Source organism: Aethalodelphis obliquidens, unplaced genomic scaffold (genome assembly GCF_003676395.1).
Source record: "Aethalodelphis obliquidens isolate GAN/ISIS:26980383/991018 unplaced genomic scaffold, ASM367639v1 scaffold50, whole genome shotgun sequence".
Classification (NCBI taxonomy): domain Eukaryota; kingdom Metazoa; phylum Chordata; class Mammalia; order Artiodactyla; family Delphinidae; genus Aethalodelphis; species Aethalodelphis obliquidens.
The window spans coordinates 391,725-412,776 of NW_020837994.1; the positions used below are offsets into that span (position 1 = coordinate 391,725).

Below are 21,052 nucleotides of genomic sequence, written 5' to 3' on the forward strand. Positions count from 1 at the left end.
CTTCTATGGACTAAAACACAACAGTAAACAATACACACTTCCTTCTTTCAAGGCCTTACATTCTACCAAATGAGACAGAGTAAGTTTCATTCAAAAACACCTCTGTGTGGTACTTCCCTGGTGGTCCAGTGGGTAAGACTCCATGCCCCCAATGCAGGGAGCCCGGGTTCAATCCCTGGCCAGGGAACTAGATCCCACATGCTGCAACTAAGAACTCGCATGCCGCAACTAAAAAAAAAAAGATCCCACGTGCCACAAACTAAAGATCCCACATGCCACAACTAAGACCTGGCATAGCCAAATAAATAAATACTTTTAAAAAAAGAAAAAAACCAAAAACACCTCTATGAAACCTTTCCTGACTTTCCTCCTATTTCCTCTGGTCTTATTATATTTGTACACAGTGCCATTATAGCATTTCTTACTGCAAAATAATTGTTTACTTGCCTGCTTAACTCTGCACTGTAAGCTCCACATGGGCAGATGGTTTCTCATTTTTATGTCCTTAATAGTTGGAAATAGATTCATGCATTAATACATTCAACAAAAACACACACACACACACACACACACACACACACACACACACACACATGCTAGGTAGTGTGCTAGGCCCCAGGGATACAATTATGAGTAGAGAACAGACACAACTTTGCTTTCATGAGGTTTACAGTATACTAGGGGTAGGAGAGGAAAGCAAAAAGACAACATAATCAAGTATATAATTACAAATTAGGAGGAATATTAGGAAGGAAAGAAATCTGCTGCTATGAGAACATATAGTGAGGAATCTGATATAGTTTGGAGAAGGCTTCCCTAGAGAAACAGATTTGAACTGGGACGTGAAACATGATTAAGAGTTAAGAAAGTGAATGGGAGAGTGAGGAGAAGGATAGTTTTAGGCTGAGAGAAGAACATGTGCAAATACCTTGACATAGGAGAGAGCCTGTTACTACTGAGGAACTGAAAGAGAGTCACTTACTGAAGTGCAGAGAGTGAAAAGGGCAGAAATATGAAATGAGGATAAAGAGATAGACAAAGAGTCAAAAAGTGAAATAACCCAAATGTCTATCAACTGATGAAAAGATAAACGAGATAAGGTATAGCCATGCAATTGGAGTATTATTCAGCATAGAAAGAATGAAATGTTGATACATGGTACAACATGCAAGAACCCTGAAAACATTATACTAAGTGAAAGAAGCCAGACACAAATGGCCACATACTGCATGATTCTATTTCTATGAAATATCCAGAACAAAGCAAACACAGAGACAGAAAGCAGATTAGTGGTTGCCAGAAGCTGGTGGGTAGGGAAAACAGGGAGTGACTGTTAATGGGTTACAGGGTTTCTTCTTGGGGTGATGAAAATGTTCTAGACTTAGATAGTGGGGTGGTAGTTGTAAAACCTTGTGAATATACTAAAACCCACTGAATTGTACACTTTAGAATGGTAAATTTTATGGTATGCAAATTATACCTGAATTTCAAAAAATAAAGTTGGCAAAAGAAAAGAGCACATAGTGCCTTTTAAATTATCTTGACTTTCCTCCCGTTCCCTTTGGAGGAATAAGAAGCCACTGAAGGTTCTAGGTAGGGTATGGGGTAGTTGTTCCAAAATTACTTTTTGAACAAACAAAAAGACTTCATGATATATAACCCAATACTCTTTGCAACACTGAGAAATCTCTCTGTCTTTTGATTTAAACTGTTATTTATAATTCTGCTTCCTAGAAAACACCTTCAGGTGGACCTGAAGCTTTTGTTCAGAAAGAGTTATTCCTCTCCAGAGGGTCACCTTCTCAGATGTGCTATCTTATTTGTAGTTATGTCTTGATGTGTCTGTCATTGAAAGATAATACATGAGGATCAATCAGGGCTCATAATGCAACAGGTAGGATTAGAATAACTGTGGCACAGGTCTCTCAGTGGGCTCCCTCCTGAATGGGAGCCCTTCTTGCCAAATAATATTTATCTCCAACTATACTGATAGAGGATAAATTTTCATTTCCTAAATGAGGCTTTATTCCGATTTCCTAAATAATAGTGCTGCGATGGCATTCCAGAAAGTCCTGAAACTTTCTACTGCTCCTGACAGTATTAAAGGCCATGAACTACTCCATGAACATAAGGCCTGCCTGGAGAAGTCAAAATGCTTCTGACCAGTCACCTTCACTCCAGGGATCCAGCTGTGCTTCTATGTACCTGAGATTCATCCTCTGACCACTACTTCTCCTTGGCGCTTTAATGGTTTTATAATAGTAATGTTAAAAGATGTTGCTACAAAAGCAAAGACCAAGACCAGCTAGTTTTCCCTTCAAAAATTGATGGGTGGGACTTCCCTGTTGGCACAGTGGATAAGACTCCACGCTTCCAATGCAGGGGGCTCAGGTTCGATCCCTGGTCAGGGAACTAGGTCCCACAAGCATGCTGCAACTAACAGTTCACATGCTGCAACTAAGGAGCCTGTGTACCACAACTAAGGAGCTGGCGAGCTGCAACAAAGACCTGGTGCAACCGAAATAAAATAAATAAATAAATAAATAAATAAATTTAAAAAATCGATGATTATAATGACTTTAAGGCCTCGTCCAAGGATTCATCTTACATGAAAAACATGATTTTTATTACACACGTGTGTGTGTACATATGTATATGTGTATATATTAATATATATATGCTACCTATTATCAGCTTTTAAGATCAATATCAAATAGCACACCTGGAATACCACTTAGCCTCATTCTCACTTGTTAAAGTTAATACTTGAACTTTCTGGTGCAGAACATTAAATACAACAGTAATAGTCTACTTATTCCCTTCAAAACGTTATGAGAGAATAAACTGCATCCCAGTGCTTATTACACCTTCATCTACGGAATTACTCCTTGGATCACATTAGAATCATTTCATTTCATTTGGCTTTGCAATGTTTATCTTGCGAATAAAAAGCAGATTAATGGATTATGCAGAAAAGGTGACTGGCATCTAGGTTTTACCACCTTGTATGGTCAGTTAACTTTCAAAAGTGTGTCTGAGAGCAACACAAAAAGAGACAGAAAGAAAGAGACAAAGACCAGTCTTTGTCTTAATTTTTTTGAGGGTAGAGTGTTTAATCACTTTTTTTTTTAACTTCTTCCTCTGTGCCTTGTACGAATTGGAAATTTAGGAAAAATTATCTTCCTTTTTCTTTAAGAAACCACAGAATATAAGAAGTATCACTGATTTGAAAACATTAAAAGATTCTTTAAAAACTTGAACCTTAGAATCAAGAAAATAAGGTATGTGTCAATTGACTGATTTAATAAGAAAACTATTAAAATGACCTGACATGCATTTAAGGCAGATATTATAAAGTCATGTCTGAAAATGGAGTTCAGCAAACTCTATGCATGTTATTTGTGATAAAGAAATACAACGTTTAAGTTTAAATGCTTTCCTGAATGAAACTTAAAACCTACACATTGGCTACACTAGGTAAAACATCACCAAGTGCACACAAGTGAGGCCTGACCCTCAAACACAATAATAGGGCACTACGTTCAGAAAAACACCTGTCTGTGGGCAGGTGTTTAAACTGTGACTAAGTACCTCAGGGACAGAATATAATCTCTATTATATTCTGTGACATAATTACATCAGCATGAGAATCAGAATCAAAAGCCACCAGAATATCAGAAAAATGAATACTATGTGCCTTTTCAAAATAGCTTGAAAAGGAAAAACAATAGGGAAAGGTCTTGATAAATGACTGACCAAAAAAGAAAACTTTCTAAAGCTATAAATGGCTAAGAAAGTTGAAGCTTTTGTCTGTTCACATATCACTTCCTTTCTTAGCCCCAAAGCTAATACCATCAATGTCCACTACCTCAAGTTTTTAACCAACAGTAAATATGTTACAGAATCTAGGAAGACCAATCAAAACCGAAGTCTACATTTCCAGTCAGCAAAAATAATTCAACATTTTTAACATATGAAAGTGGCCTTACACTAAAAAAAAAAATTAAATTTAATGGAAAAATATAATACTTCATAGAAAACTGCATAAAAAGCTAAGATAATAAATAGTCAAATATTCACATTCTAATCTGTTTGGTTAAAATTTTTAAAAAGAGCTAATTTAAAGTCATTTTAGAATTTTTTCCCAAGGTCAAAGTTTTTTCAGCTTCATTAAAAAAACTCTACTGCAGCCAAAGCAATGTTGAGGGAAAAAAACGGAGCTGGAATAATCAGACTCGCTGACTTCAGACTATACTACAAAGCTACAGTAATCAAGACAATATGGTACCGGCACAAAAACAGAAATATGGATCGATGGAACAGGATAGAAAGCCCAGAGATAAACTCACGCACCTATGGTCAACTAATCTATGACAAAGGAGGCAATGATATAACAATAGAGAAAAGATAGTCTCTTCAATAAGTGGTGCTGGGAAAACTGGACAGCTACATGTAAAACAATGAAATTAGAACACTCCCTAACACCATACACAAAAATAAACTCAAAATGGATTAAAGACCTAAATATAAGACCAGACACTATAAAACACTTAGAGGAAAACACAGGAAGAACACTCTTTGACAGAAATCACAGCAAGATCTCTTTTGACCCACCTCCTAGAGTAATGGAAATAAAAACAAAATAAACAAATGGGACCTAATGAAACTTAAAAGCTTTTGCACAGCAAAGGAAACTATAAACAAGACAAAAAGACAACCCTCAGAATGGGAGAAAATATTTGCAAACAAATCAACGGACAAAGGATTAATCTCCAGAATATATAAACAGCTCATGCAGCTCAATATTAAAACAACAAACAACCCAATCAAAAAATGGACAGAAGACCTAGATAGACATCTCTCCAAAGAAGACATACAGATGGCCAAGAGGCAAATGAAAAGCTGCTCAACATCACTAATTATCAGAGAAATGAAAATCAAAGCTACAATGAGGTATCACCTCGCACCGGTTAGAATGGGCATCATCAGAAAATCTACAAACAATAAGTGCTGGAGAGGGTGTGGAGAAAAAGGAACCCTCTAGCACTGTTGGTGGGAATGTAAATTGATACAACCACTGTGGAGAACAGTATGGAGGTTCCTTAAAAAACTAAAACTAGAACTACCATATGACCCAGCAATCCCACTACTGGACATATACCCTGAGAAAACCATAATTCAAAAAGAGACATGAACAACAATGTTCATTGCAGCACTATTTACAATAGCCAGGACACGGAAGCACCCCAAGTGTCCATCAACAGATGAATGGATAAAGAAGATGTAGCACATATATACAATGGAATATTACTCAGCCATAAAAAGAAATGAAATTGAGTTATTTGTACTGAGGTGGATGGACCTAGAGTCTGTCATATAGAGTGAAATAAGTCAGAAAGAGATAAACAAATATCGTATATTAACTTATATATGTGGAATTTAGAAAAATGGTAAAGATGAACTGGTTTGAAAGGCAGTAACAGAGACACAGATGTAGAGAACAAACGTGTAGACACCAAGGGGGGAAAGTGATGGGTATGGTGGTGGTGGTGGGATGAATTGGGAGATTGGGATTGACATGTATACACTAATATGTGTAAAATAGATAACTAATAAGAACCTGCTGTACAAAAAATAAATTAATTAAATTAAATTAAAACAACAACCGCAAAAAAAAACTCTATTGCTAGCATTCTTACCAAGTACTCTCATGCCTCTCCCCAAGAGCAATGGAACCAGTGATTTCTGCTGTATATCACTTTCACTCCCCTGCTCATTTGAGTCCATTCCTGTGAAATCACATTCTCTGCCACCATACATCCTACTCCCCATAAGGCCTAAGATGCTAATTCTTCTACGAAGAAAGGTCCTCCACAAAGAAAGACCACTGCAACTGCTCCCTCCTTATACATTCAACACCAATTTGGGGTGCTAGGTATAAAACAGGGAACAAAACAAAGAACCTGCTCTCAGGAATCTTATATTCCAGTGAGATCTGATGGCCTATACCTATTTGAACCATTTGCATTCATAGAACCACATAATTGGAAGGAAGGTATTCATGCACACATAGGGTTGCCTTGAGGATTAAATGAGATAATATGAATGTAAAGCCTGTATAGAATAAAAGCTTAATAAATAATGGCTATTACTTTTACATGCTCTTAGATTGTAGTTACTTTTGTGGAGGTCTTAGTTCTACTTCTAATTTTAAGATCCCCAGCAGCAAGGATTCACAATGTACTCATCTCACTTCTTTGGTAAAGAGGCACTTACAATTGTATGCTATACAGAACAAAGGAAATAAAAGTCCAGCCTTAAAAATGAATGAAATTCTGACATGTACTATAACATGGGTGAACCTAAAGACATTATGGTAAGTGAAATAAAGCAAACACAAAAGGACAAACATTGTATGATTCCGCTTATATGAGGTACCTACAGTAGTCAAATTCGTAGAGACAGAAAGTAGAATTGTGGTTTCCAGGGGGCTACAGGAGAATGGGGAGTTATTGTTTAATAGGTACAGAGTTTCAGTTTGAGAAGATTGAAAAGTTCTGGAGGTGGATAGTGGTGATGGTTGCATAACATTGTGCGTGTACTTAACATCACCAAACTATACATATAAAAGTGGTCAAAATAGTAAATTTTATGTTATGTATACTTTACCAGAATAATTAGAAAGTCAGTTTTCTCACTTTTCTTTCCCCAAAAGATCTCAGAACAAGGCAAGCATGTCCATTCTTACCACTTCTATTCAACACTATACTAAGAATCCTAGCCAATGCTATAAGGCAAGAAATAAAAAGATTTGTGGATTAGAAAGACAGAAGTAAACTATATTTGATTTGACATGATCATGATCACTGAAATCCGTAAAGAATCCACAAAAAAGCTACTAGAACTAATAAGTGAAATTAGGAACTGTAGGATACAATGTCATATGGCAGACTGCATTTGCAAAAAAAGCCACAGCAATATTTCTGGTGCCATATGTTCTTCCATAACTTTGCCTCCTCCCCCCCTTCCCCCCCATTAAGAAGTAGAATCTATCCCATCAATCCCTCTTGACACTGGATAGAACTTTGTAACTTTTTCAATGAATGGAATGCAGAAGACTCTATGTCCTCTGAGACAATTTCATAAACGGCAATATTACCTGTGTCTGGTCAGCCTCCCTGCCTCACTCATATATTTGTCTCTGGAACCCAAACACAACACTGTGAGAAAGCCCAGGCAACACAGAGAAGCCGAGTGCAGCAGCTCCAGCCAATAGCCCCAGCAAGGTCCCAGCCAATAGCCCCAGCAAGGTCCCAGCCAATAGCCCCAGCAAGGTCCCAGCCAATAGGGAGCATCAATCACCAAACATATGAGAAAGTAAGCTCTCAGAAGAATTCAGCCCCTAGCCTTTGAGCTGCTCTAGCTGCTATGGAATGGTATAGAGACAAATTAACCCCTCTGAGCCCTACCCAAAGTACAGATTCAAGAGCAGAATAAATGCTGATGCTATTTTAAGACACTAAACTTTACAATAATCTGTTATGCAGAGTAACACAGCAACTGGACAGGTCAATATGTAAAAATCAACTGTATTTCTAAATATTAATAAAAAGAATTGAAAGATGAAATTAAAACATAAATTATAGTAACACTGACATATTTAGGAATACATTTAACAAAATATATGCAAGACTGCTGAGGTAGGCAGAATTATAGGATGATTCCAATGTCTTTTGCCCTTATAAAATCTTAGTGTGGACAGAACACATGACTATGAGACATCATTCCTACAATTATGTTATGTTACATAGTAAAAGGGAGATTATCTGGTGGACTTAATCTATTCACAAAAGCCCTTAAGAAGCAGAGAATTTTCTCTAGTTAGTAGCAAAAGAGAAAGCAGAGATTGAAAAAAACTGAAAAGGATTCTGTGCTAGTTTGGACATGAAGGGAGTCATGTGCAAAGGACCTGAGCATAACTTCTAAGAGCTGAGAAGTGACCCTCAGCCTACAGCCAGTAAGCAAAAAAAAGGACTTAAGTCCTATAACCACAAGGAACAGGACTGTGCCAACAACCTGAATGATCCTCGAATTGGATTCTCCTCAAGAGGCTCCAGATGAGAACCCAGAGCAGGTGACACCTTGAATTTTGGTCTTGTGAGATCCTAAGCAGAGAACCCAGCTGAGCCCACCTGGACTTTTGACCTACAGAACTGTGAGATAATAAATGGGGTTAGTTTAAAGTCTCTAAGTCTGTGTCAATCTGTTATATAGTGATACAAATTGAATATACTGCAAAGGAGCAAGAGAGAAGTTTTGGGGGGTAGAAATATTCTAAATATTGATTGTGATTATGAAAATGATTACATGGGTATATATACTTGTCAAAACTCAACCAACTGGGGACTTCCCTGGTGGTCCAGTGGTTAAGAATCCACCTTCTAAGGAGATGTTGGTTCAATCACTGGTTGGGGAACTAAGGTCCCACATGCCATGGGGCAACTAAGCCCATGCGCCACAACTACTGAGTATGTGTGCCACAACTAGAGAGCCTGCGTGCCACAACTAGAGAGAAGCTCAAGCGCCGCAACAAGGAGCCCGTGTGCCACAGCACAGGATCCCCCATGCCGCAACAAAGATCCAACGTACTGCAGCTAAGACCCGACGCAGCCATAAATAAATAAACAAATATTTTTAAAAACCTCAACCAACTGTATACTTAAAATAGATGCATTTTATTGTCTGTTAATTATACCTTAATAAAGTTGACTTAAAAAAAGCTTCCCTTTTATCTGCTTTATGTATATGGATTCCATGTAGGAGTCTGTAGCAGTTGTTCAACTGCTAAAAATATTTTAAAATCACTGCTTTAGAAGTTTGGTAAAAATGGCCAAGAAGTATCCTAATATTTTGTGTCACAGGGAGCCAACCATAATATAAACAATATAGCAGGGGAAAGGATGCATCACCTCATATTCCATATACCCTTTAGGGGCTGCTCTGGAGAATTATAACCTTCTTGTTTCTGGCTCACTGCTCATATGGCTCATGTCCAATTTATCTCTGTATCACCATGCGTATCACCAAATATACACTCAAATATTTGCTGAGTTTAACATAACACACTAACAGTATTAAAAGGTATAATAAAAGGTGCTGTAACACAATCTGGCCCTCTTTGGTAAAGCTGCTAATACACACCACTCCTATGGATATTTCCTTAAGAAATTCTTGCATAAATACACCAAGAGACACATACAAGAATGTTGACAGCAGCATTGTTTATAAGAATAAAACCAAAACAACTAAACTTTCAGCTAAGAAAATGCATAAGTAATTTATGATACATGGACAATGAAATACTAAATAGCAAAATGGTAATAAATAAGGTTAAAAATCCATATTGATGAATTTCAAGAAATATAATGTTCAGTGGGAAAAAAGCAAGTTGCAGAATATTACAGGGTACAATACCATCTAAGACAATACAATATATTGTCAGAGTGGTGGTTACAACGTGGTGGATGAGAGGGATGTTTTGGGAGTAGTCATACAGGAGGCTTCCATTTTATTAGCAGAGTTTCATTTCTGAAGCTGAGTGGTGAGTTAATGGGTATTCATTTAATTTTTCTTTGAATGTATTTATGTATTTAGAAATTTTCATATATAGTTTTTAAAGTTCTATACCAAGGGTCTGCAACTAAGGCCTGTGGGCCTAATCCAGCCTGATGCTTATTTTTATAAATAAAGTTTTATTGGAACACAGCCATTTATTTGTTTACATGTTGTCAATGACTATCCTACAACATCAGAGTTGAGTGGTTGTGACAGAGAAGCCTAAAATATTTACTATTAGGTCCTTTACAGAAAATGTTTGCCAACCTCTGTTTGATTTCAAGGTATACAGTGCAAATGAAGAAGCAATTAATTCTGAAATAATACGAATACAATCATGGTTATGGTTATTGGGGAAAATGATCATCAGTGTTATTGATAGCCAGATAAAGGAGGAAGGGAGGAAAACAAGCAAAAACTAAATAAGCTTTAGTCCACTGCTGTCCAACAGAACTTTCTGTGATGATGGTAATATTCTATATCTGCACTGTTCAATATGGTAGCCACTACCTACGTCACTTTTGAGCACTTGAAATGTGGCTATTGTGACTGAAGAACAGAATTAAAAATTTTACTTATACTTAATTATTTTAAATAGTCACATGTACCTAAGGACTACTGTATTTGACAGTGCACCTGTTGTCAGCAGTTGTCACCTGAAACCTAGAAGGGGGTACTTATTCAAGGGAACAATGGGAAACAGAGTTGCCTCTAGCTTAGAAAGTTTCAGCCACTGAAGGAAAGGCAAACATATGGATAATTATAAGGGCAAGGTTACATACAGATCTGAGAATCATACAATATTAATAAAAATAGAGCCAAATAATTACTCTCTGAAAGAAAGAGTATGTAAAGTAAGAGAAGCAGAGAGCCAATCTTGAGATTTGGGGACTTCCATGTTAATTTGTTAAGTTAACAAACATTACTAGGTGGGTCAGAAGCACAACAGCTAGAGAGATGGCAGGGAAACCAGAAGAGTTATGACTTAAAATCAAGAAGATGAGAGTTAAAAATGCTACACGAGAATGAAGAAGACTTTCGGAATAATTAGTGCTTTAGCCAGAAAAGCCTTTAAAAATAAAAGACTTGGATACCAATAATGACTTTCTCTTCATTTAACCAAGACAAATGTCTGTAAAAGATATGCCATATTATCATATTTTCTATATTTGTCACATATAAAGATGTTCACCTTTTATTACTTTGCCCAATTATCAAGTAGTCCAGATATGCTTAGCTTCCACTAAACATTTGTCTAGAGATAGGGTCCTAGTGTTAAGCTTTTCAAAAAGTCTTTCATTAGATTGACATTTGTTCCCTTTTCTAGTATGATGCATTATACTTCATCCTTCCTCATCCAAACCACTAAGAAAATATTCCACAAGCTTCTAAAAGTAAAAATATCAGTTTATATATTGCACAAGAATACACTACAAAAAAGGAACATTTGAGGAACAAACTACCTTACCTCCCAACAGTCAGCTGAACTGCTTTCTATAGATTTGATGAAATCAGTTATCTGGTTTCCATGGCTTAGCAATAGTTTTTTGTTTTTTGTCATTGTTGTTTTAGTTTCGAGTTTGAAAAAAACTTGCCTGATAATATACAGACACAGAGTAATATATTTAGTATCCACGCTAATCAGTACTGGCATAAGGAATACAAAATATTCCTTGGAGAACCTGTCTAAATACTTTATTTAGAAACTGACATGATCTTACTCTTTAGAATAATTAGAACAGGGGACAATCTGCCATTTTCAATTGTTAATTTTATTCTACAGTACTCTCAGAATTTATGATATTTATAGTACGCTACCACTTATTATACTAAATTTTACCAACAAGAAGATTGAAATGGTAGGTAGAAAAGAACACAGCATGAAATCTAGGAAAGAATACAGGGTATGAAGTTACAGAGACCTTGATTTAAGTCCTGGCTATTATATACATTAACTGAACCTCACTGAGCCTCCGCTATCTGACCTGTAAAACAGGGATAATGATATTTACCTTGAAAGATGTTATGAAAACTAAATGAAATAATGTATTCTGGGTACCTAGACAGAGAACCCAACAATGTTAGACACCCAAACAGTTGTTCCACTCTCACTCCCAAGCATTTGAGGTCTCTTCTACGCTCTCCCCCTCCTCGAAAACAAGATTTATTTAAAACAGAGTAATAGAATTTCTGTTACTTAATAGGACAATACATAACGTGTATAAACAAGTTTCAAAATTAACAAAAACACTCTTCATTATCTCATTTGCTCCTCACAGAAGCCAAAGGAGATAAGATAGTGCAGGATTATCCCATATTTAACAAGGAAAAAGGAAATAAGTCCAATAAGCTGGTATTATTTAAAGAACTAATGGCACCAGCTCTGAAGGCAGAGAGACCTGCCAGAGTTGAATACAGGCTTTGTCATAGTTTCCTCATATGTAAAATGGGAATGATTCATCCTGCAAGGATTAAAATGAGATTGATTCTTCATTCACTCATTCATTCATTCATTCTTCAATATGTATTAATTTACAAACATTTAGCACATATTAGGAATCAAACACTGTACTAGGTAGCAAGGATGGAGTCTCAAGTGATACAGACACAATCGTTGCCTTCCTTCACGGAATGTATAGTTCAGTGGGAGATAAGGCATTTATCACATAATCACACAGATACAGGTAAAACTACAACCATGTTAAGTACTTCAAAGATGAGATAAACCATTTTATGAGACCATCATATTGGGTGGGAGTGTAACTGGGTTAAGGAGATCATGGAAGTCTTCCTCAGCAAACAACACAAGAAAAGAGATCTGAAGAAATGATGAAGGGAGCAAAGAAGGAGTTCTGACCAACTCAAGAGGAGAGATACAAGGATACTGACATTACAGTTTCCCCTACAAATGGTCCACGAGAACACCCTACAGTGAAGCTCAAAGTTGACAAGTCCTACCCACAGGCTAAAAGAGAGACTATGCACGGAAAAGAAAACTTTAAAATAAATTCTGTTATTGAGACCACCAGAATTAAAAAGAGAAGATAAAGCACAAAAATCTGTTATAAAAAAAGAACATTCAGGGAACAAAAGGATATTAAAACCATGTTTAAAAAATTAAAAACTTAATAAAAGAGTTGAACTATAAAGCTGAAGAGGTCTCCCAGACAGTAGAGCATAATGACAAAGAACAATAATAGAAAAAAGAAATTTGAAGGACTAGGCCAGGCGTCCTTAATAATTAGAATTCCAGAATAATTAAGTCCAACATCTTAATAATTAGAATTCTAGAAAGAGAAAAAAGGGAAGAATTAATTTAAGAATCAAAGGACATATTGATAATACTTCATAAGCTTTTAAAAAGAAAAAACACTAGATCAGATATGAAGAATGAAGAATCAGATGGTTTGGAGTTCTCAGTACCAACACAGGAAACAAGAAAACACGAAGAATTGTCTTCAACATTTGAATAAAAATTGTTTTTAACCTTTAATTCTATACCCAAGTATGAGCACAGAAAAATGACATCTTTATAACACAGTATCTCAAAAAACTTACCTCCCATGCCCAGTTTCTCAAGAAAATACTGGAGGATATTCCACCAAAGAACAAAGTAAACCAAGAAAAAAGATGTGATACAGACAGCTGGAGATCCAACATAGGAGAGAGACAAAGGAAGGTCCCAGAATAACTGCATTACATGGGACACAGAGGGCAATTAATCCAGATTAGAGGAGTAACACAAGACATACTGAGGGCTGTCATCACTAAGATCCTATCAACTGTTAATGTAAGAATAGAATGTCCAAGAAATATAAGGAAAAAAATAATCAATTGTTTAATAAATCCCTGAGAAGGCAGGAGGGAATGAGATATGATCCAAAGCTGAAGTGAAACAGTCATCTTTAGATAGTTATTGAGACTCTTTGGAAGAGTCTTGAACACAGATGAAGCCTGTAATGGGACAATAATGGAGTTCCCTTTTAATGGTTTCTATTTTCTCTGTAAATTAGGAAGAAAGACCACTTGCTAAGTGTGAAAGAAAAGGGGTAAGTCAGATTTGAGGAGAAGGGAAAAAGGTGAAAAAATTGTTGAAAATAGTAGAGAAAGTCAACCAGGGAAATACAGTAGGATATCTGAGCAGTGTTGAGGGTCCATTTGATACTGGTTCTACATTAATTTATAATCATGAATCTGTTCTGTTGAAAAGTTTTCTTCAACAGTGCTTGGCTACTTAGATGCAGATATAGAGAGAGTGGTTCATCCAGAGCTGGGATTTCATTTCATTTCATTTCATTTCATTTATAGGCTAGTGTGTTATTTAAATAATGAACCATATACTCTAACCAGGATAAAGAAGAAAATGAGATAGGATAATATGCCCAAAGTGATCAGGATAATGCCAGGATAATACCAAGCAATCCAAAAAAAAATATAGCTGCTATTACTACTAACCATGGTCCTCTGGCAGTAAGTGATTTCATTATTCTAATTTGTAATCATTTCTATGTATCTCTCTCTTTGACTAGACTGAGCTCTTTGAGGATAAGAAGAGTGTCTTGTTCATTTTTGCTTCTTCCCAAAGCCTAGCATAGCTACTACACTCTAAGTGACTATTAAATGTGTATGATGAAATCAATGACTCAAATCTCCTGTTTCCAAGCTATTCATATAAATATTTAAAAAAAAGATTCTACTTAAGGCATTATAACTTTAACAAAAATCCAGAAAATAGACCTTACCAAGACAGCTGCTAAAGGACCACTGTCATTTCAATGATAGAAACTTACTAAGTAGCTAACAGCATTAATGGGAGTTTTCCAATACTGCAGTCTATGAATAAGCATGCGGAAGAAAATGAATGAACACATACAACATGAAAATTGAGAATATATTTTCCTATTTTTAAGTGATAGGAGGGACTCCTGCCTCTATTTTTTTTTTTTAATCATTTCAGTACCCTCTAATGTTTCATGAAACGAGTAATCTGAAGCATAACCTACCCAATGACGATCAAATGCCTAGGTGCGTAAGGACTTCAAAGTAAGTTCAAAGATACATAATCTGATTGCTGGCTAGGCCCATTAACCTCCTCTTTGATCCTGACAGGGGGTAGGTCCCCCAAATAATTCTGTACCTTTCCTGGTGTATGAAAGACCATAGGGTTTTAGGAAAGAGATCTTTTTTGGCTGTGGATTCAATTTAAAAAACATAAAGATGGGGCTTCCCTGGTGGTGCAGTGGTTGAGAGTCTGCCTGCCGATGCAGGGGACATGGGTTTGTGCCCCGGTCCGGGAGGATCCCACATGCCGCGGAGCAGCTAGGCCCGTGAGCCATGGCTGCTAAGCCTGTGCTCCGCAACGGGAGAGGCCACAACAGTGAGAGGCCCGCGTACCGAAAAAATAAAAAAATAAAAAATAATAAAAAATAAAGATTTTATTTTTGCTGATGCTTAAACTAATACAGTGTTCATTTAAAAATATGCAAAGGGGAAAGTATATAGTTAACAGCTTTGTTGTAATAAGCAGATGGTATATGGGGAATTACAAACTTAAATGTGAGCTGTATTAAAAATCTTTTTTAATAAAGGAGTTGTTTGAAACTGAGTATATATATTTCCCTAGAGAAACCAGGTTATACTGGGAGGCCAAGTCTCCAGTTGGTCCTTGTAAGTCTGAAGCACTGTGTAACACCTAATAAGATACTAAAATGTCTAAACCTTTAGGTCCAACATTTGATGGGAAAATGTATGCAGAGTTCTCATCTGGGATGTCAAAACAATCCCTTGTCTCTCTTACCACCTGTATCCTAACCAGCAGAAGTCAGAACAGGATAGAAGCCAGGAAAGGGGATTTCAGACAATAAACAAAAAGGAAATAAAAAATTTTGCAATACGATACTTTTTAGTTCAGTTTTACTCTCTCCATCCCTCCATTTTTCCTTAAAGTTTCCAGTAAATGTCCTGTCTCTACTTTCAAGGAAAGAACTCGTAGTTTCTGGACAGAGTTTATCTCTTTTCCAGAGGCACTGCAGAAAAAAAAGAGCGCCCATTCCTGCTGCACCCCGTTCTCAACACCTCTGATTCGTAAAGCAAGCAATTCAATGAAAGCAATGTGGTTGGACAGTCATTAAGAACAATACATTTGAGAGGGATGGGTTGAAAATAAAGATAGAATAATCAAAAGTTTGGGTCCTTGAGACAACAGGAGAGAATGAGATACAATTCAAAGCAGAACTTGTCTATCAGCAGTGAGGGCAAACCTGGCAGCATGTTAAAAAAGTTTTCTGCTCCTCCACCCTTTGTCCTTTACTTGAGTTAAAGTTAAAGATACATATAGGTGTATAAACAGAGAAAGACCAAGATCGAATTTTGTCATACAAGAAACTGTAACCCTACATTTCAGGGCAGAGACATTTTCATATAACTACGAGTTACATTTTCTCTTGTTTTACCCACAGGCACCTCATAAAATATTAATGTACAAGTTTACCTATCAATTAAGCATAAAATGATAAAATTTTAAAAAGCTAAGCTTTTAAAAAATAATCATATATTAATAACCACTATACAGTAAATATCTGCTGCTGCTAGGGAATAATACAATCTTTTACTATGATTTGGCTTTAAACATTTTCTTAAACTAAAATTAATTCAGATTACATGAAACAGAGGTCACCTAAACAATACCAAGTATATTCCAACAAAATGCGAGGTAGCTTGGCTGCTATTGTATAGACTCAATCCCATACACCCAACAGTCACTCATGAGTTGTTTTGTCTTTAATGATACAATATTACCACAGATATTAAGGCTGTATTACCTTCATAATGTTAACTAAATCTGTTTGATAGTAGCGATCCTGGTGTGCATTTGCTGCCGCTAATGTAAGAAGATAATCATTCCTTGCATGGGTAGCTTTGGAATTACACTCCGATCGCCGGGCTTTTAACTAAAACATAGTAAGAGAAAAGAAAAAGTCAGTGCAAACTGATACTGTACTGAAAAACATATGAGGATACCACTCTTAGTTGGCTCCCCAACAAGAGTAAAGATGACCACGTAGAGAAACATTTATATGCATATAAAAATTCTTCAACACTATTGAAGAATTAAATAAACAGTGACTAGAACTGTTTGACACAGTAAGAGTGCTTTCAAATATTTGTTATTTACACTTTAAGAATTTCCAAAGCTTTTGAGAGAACTTCATAATGTTTTGCTCATTTTATTATGATGGGAAGATAAAGGTTCTCAAATTAAGTAAGTCCCTTATCTTCAAAGACTTGGGTAAATCTGCTGGAGTTAGAAAACAGTTTGAAAAAAAATCAGCACCCCCTAATGTGCCAAAAGAAATGCATGCTAGTTGGGAGCCAGGCAGACAAAGGTAGGTCACTAAGCTTATTTATCAGGTATTCTACAGCTTGAGGATCCCACAGGAAAAATTCACTTCCATCTGGCCCGAAATATCTGCTCAGAGGTATAAATCTGAGTGAAATGGATTTTATTGAGCTTTCTAAAGCCCATGGACTTGTTAAAGTCTCTTGGACTAAGTGTTGAAGACAACAGGCTACCTAAGCAGGTTAGGTATAGAAACTTATCTCTAAAGCAATCTTGAGAAGCAGGGAGTATCCAAAGTGCTGACACTTAGTTGAAAAACCCTCATGAACTGGGGAAAAAAGTTCTTCCCTAATGACTTTAAAATGCTTCTCTAAATGGAAATCAGATGGAAATAATTGAACTGCACCCTCAAAAGGCCCAATTCTTTTTTTTTTAAGCTAAGGTTTCTCAATTGTGAAATACAGTTTTCAAAAACTCACCTTTACACTTGCCTTCTGTAAACTGATTCTTGATTGAAAAAGACTAAGTTTAGATCTATAATAAAAATAGAAAAGTATGTTAATAAGATTATCAAATTACATCATAATAAAATGATTAAGTATTATAATTACTAAATTTTTAAAAAAGTGACCTTTCCCCGTGACACTATTCTAAAAGAGAACTAAATAAATGGAAAACCAAAAGCAATGATTATTTTCTTTTATTTTACTACAGGAAGAATTTAATATCATGGTGAAACAGAAAATAGTGGGATTAATAAAATTAAAATATCCTGAATGACAAAAATACAATTTGACGAATCCAATATGTTGGTATCTCCTAATAAACAAGAGTCAACAAACTATAGATTATTCCCAGTATCATAAAATTGCACATACTTTAATTTCCGCAAGGAAGCTTAAAAGAAGCCCATGGATAACCAACCTATGGAGACAAAGATTAGCAGGCTTTCAGGGCCATGTGCCAGGAATGTGCCACGAATGTGCCAATGCCAGGAATGCAATCTACTGTATGATACTGACCAGGCTCTACAAAGACCTTAATTTCATCACATCTCCCATTAAAAGTTCTTCTTGTTTGGCTGCCTGCCTATGTGCTCCCTCCACTCTTAACATATCTATAGTATTCAGAACACAGAGATAAAGCCCTTGGACTTTCTGCCCTAATATGATTTTGTTCTATTTAAGCTTCTCTTTTCTGGTGTCCTTATTTCCCTCAATCCCTCTCAGCTCGGGAGGGGAACCATAATCTAACAATCAGTAATTAAAATATCTTGGCTTTATGCAAACAACTAGAGAGAACCATAAGGAGAAAAATGCTAAGGAACAACCAACATTCCCCACAACCAGTAATTTCTGAAGCTGCAATGTTTGTCTTGACTGCAGTGTCATGGTGATTGCCATGGGAAAAGTCAATGAATGTGCTGGAAGCTATGCCATAATATGAAATAAAGTTGCAGACCGTTTGGTATTGGAAGACAGAGCAAGCCAGTCTCTGCAGAGCAAATGTGAGGACAGAAAAAGCAGCCCTCAACTTTCTAGCAAGAGAGAAACATTCAAGGACGCACGTACAAACATGCATTCCAACTACTCCACTACTAAAAAAAAAGCTGGGTCTAAGAGACTCCTGCTATTTTTCTACCTTGCCATATTCATATTTGATGGGGGTCCTATTCATTTTGATCTAGAAAAGCAAAGGCCACAGACTTTAAAATCTGAGAGCGCTTGTTCAGGGTTAAGAAAGACTCTGTTTGGGGTATACTCATTTCGACTTTTTTTGTAGCCATTATCTAAATAGTCTGAGTTGCATCTGGATTTTCCAATATAAGGATTCAAATCTCTGGCTTCTGCTTCATTTTCTAATCCTCATACAATCCTTTTGTGGTAATAAAGAAGGTACTAGTAATAGGTAAAATAATACAGTTCCTGCCCTCAAAGATTATTATCTAGAGCAAACAAAATACATACAATGAACCATATTACATACTCCTCTTCCTCACCTACCTTCCATATGTTAATGTTCCTTAGGTTTCCAAACTCAACTTCTCATCTCATTTTATATATGATTTTTTTCATCTCTTTAACTATCATCTGATATGCAACTGACCCCCAAAGCAAGATCTTCAGGCCCAAATTCTCATCTGAGAGTCAGATATATAACCCTCTACCAAATCCCCACGGTCCCACATATTTATCAGAACATACATATTCAAAGTGGAACTCAGCCATCCCTTCAAACTGTATCCTTCCTTCTATGCTCTCTCCTAATGTACACATCTCTATCTGTCAAATCACCTATCAAAACTATTGGGTTAGGGCTTCCCTGGTGGCGCAGTGGTTGAGAGTCCGCCTGCCGATGCAGGGGACACGGGTTCATGCCCCCGTCCAGGAGGATCCCACGTGCTGCGGAGCGGCTGGGCCCGTGAGCCATGGCCGCTGGGCCTGCACGTCCGGAGCCTGTGCTCCGCAACCGGAGAGGCCACAACAGTGAGAGGCCCGCGTACCACACAAAAAAATAAAAATAAAAAAACTATTGGGTTGGCCAAAATGTTCGGTTGGGTTTTTCCGTAACATCTTACGGAAAAACCCGAAGGAACTTTTTGGTCAACCCAATATATACAGCCCAGTTTTCATTCCCCTTCCTGATCTTCCTTCTCATCTCGACTTAACTACAAACTTTTTTTTGTGGTTGTGGTTGCGGACGCGCGTGGCTCAGGAGCCCAGCCGCTCCGCAGCATGTGGGATCTTTCCGGACTGGGGCACGAACCCGTGTCCCCTGCATCGGCAGGCAGACTCTCAACCACTGCGCCACCAGGGAAGCCCTCATCTCTGCTTAGAAAAACCATTCTTCAGAACTGTGTCCAAACATCACTTTTTTCTATAAAGGTTTCCTTTTTCATTAGGCAAAATAATCTATTTTCTATGCTTACATAAAAGTGTTTTCACACAACTACTAAAATAAATTAATTACTAGGTGAGTGACTTTAGGTACTTAACTTCTTTAAGTTTACCGTGAATAAACAAATCATAAATCTACTTTAAAACACGTTTGTTTTTAATTCTAGGCTTTAAACTTCTTGAGGGCAAAACTTATCTACCTCATCTCTGTATCCATAGTACCCGATATAGAGTAATCATTCAATAAACACTTAGTGAGTGAATTAAGATAAAGAGGCATTTCTCTCTCTGTTGTAGAATTAATTTTCCAGAAAAGTTACACATTGAATTAAATGTCTAATTTGCTGTATCCCCTTTGAATCTGGGCTATATTTGAAGGCAGTTTCTTGTTATCAGCACCTGTGAATTAGACCCTGTCAAATCCACACTTCTCAGGAACAGCCCCACAATTGTCCTCATTTTCACCCTGTGGACCTTGGCTAAAGTAGGTACTTATATATGCTCTACAAATCTGTCAATTCTCTGTTCTAGAATCCCTGAGCATTTTAAAAAACAAGTTCTTAAGAACCACCATGAAAGGATATTCCTAACGGAAAGCACCTAATCTAAAAACTTCAGGTCTAACTGGGAAGATGGGTTCACTGACTCTATGAAAGTACAGGAAATATTTGTATGCTTATAAAAATAAAATAATAAAGATAAACTAAGTTAGGGAAATATTAAATATGTTTTTCAGTAACATTAAACACTTTATGAGTATTCATTTGGGACATCCCTTGGGACAAAATAAACTTTCCAGGAGCCCCTAAATTTTCACAAGATGCCTATGAGATTGCTTAATTTCCTGCAGATAAAAAAGTATATTAGAAAGACAACCCTGACTCCTTCCTAGTCTGTACAAGTGTTCATAACCTTTCTGATTTCATGACTAGGCGTTCAAACTCCTACATTTTCCATCAGTGAGCTCACCGAACGGGAGTCTCACCTTTCCTCAGAGACATCTTCAGAATCCCATTCTATAACACAGGTTTATTTTTTCTTAAAAAATTTTCATCTTTCCTCAAGTTGTCATTGCAAAAATCTCTACTGCTAGCTTTGCATTTCTTTGTTATAAACTGCCAGTTCCTTCTTTTCCTAATTATTCTCAAAATAAAGGACTTTTAATTTACATACATTGAAAGTAAAATTCACACACAGTTCC

General features: G+C 36.7%; 1 protein-coding gene across 2 annotated transcripts in view; it reads right to left on the reverse strand.

Annotated features, from left to right (window-relative positions):
- Window positions 1-21,052, reverse strand: part of FCHSD2 (FCH and double SH3 domains 2) — a 294,045-nt gene that overhangs the window by 127,925 nt on the left and 145,068 nt on the right. For both annotated transcript variants that reach the window (XM_027083298.1, XM_027083297.1), the window contains exons 7-8: window positions 17,434-17,488; window positions 16,437-16,565 (exon numbers count right to left, since the gene is read on the reverse strand). In XM_027083298.1, coding sequence (XP_026939099.1) covers window positions 16,437-16,565; window positions 17,434-17,488 — 184 coding nt within the window. The remainder of the gene's footprint in view (window positions 1-16,436; window positions 16,566-17,433; window positions 17,489-21,052) is intronic.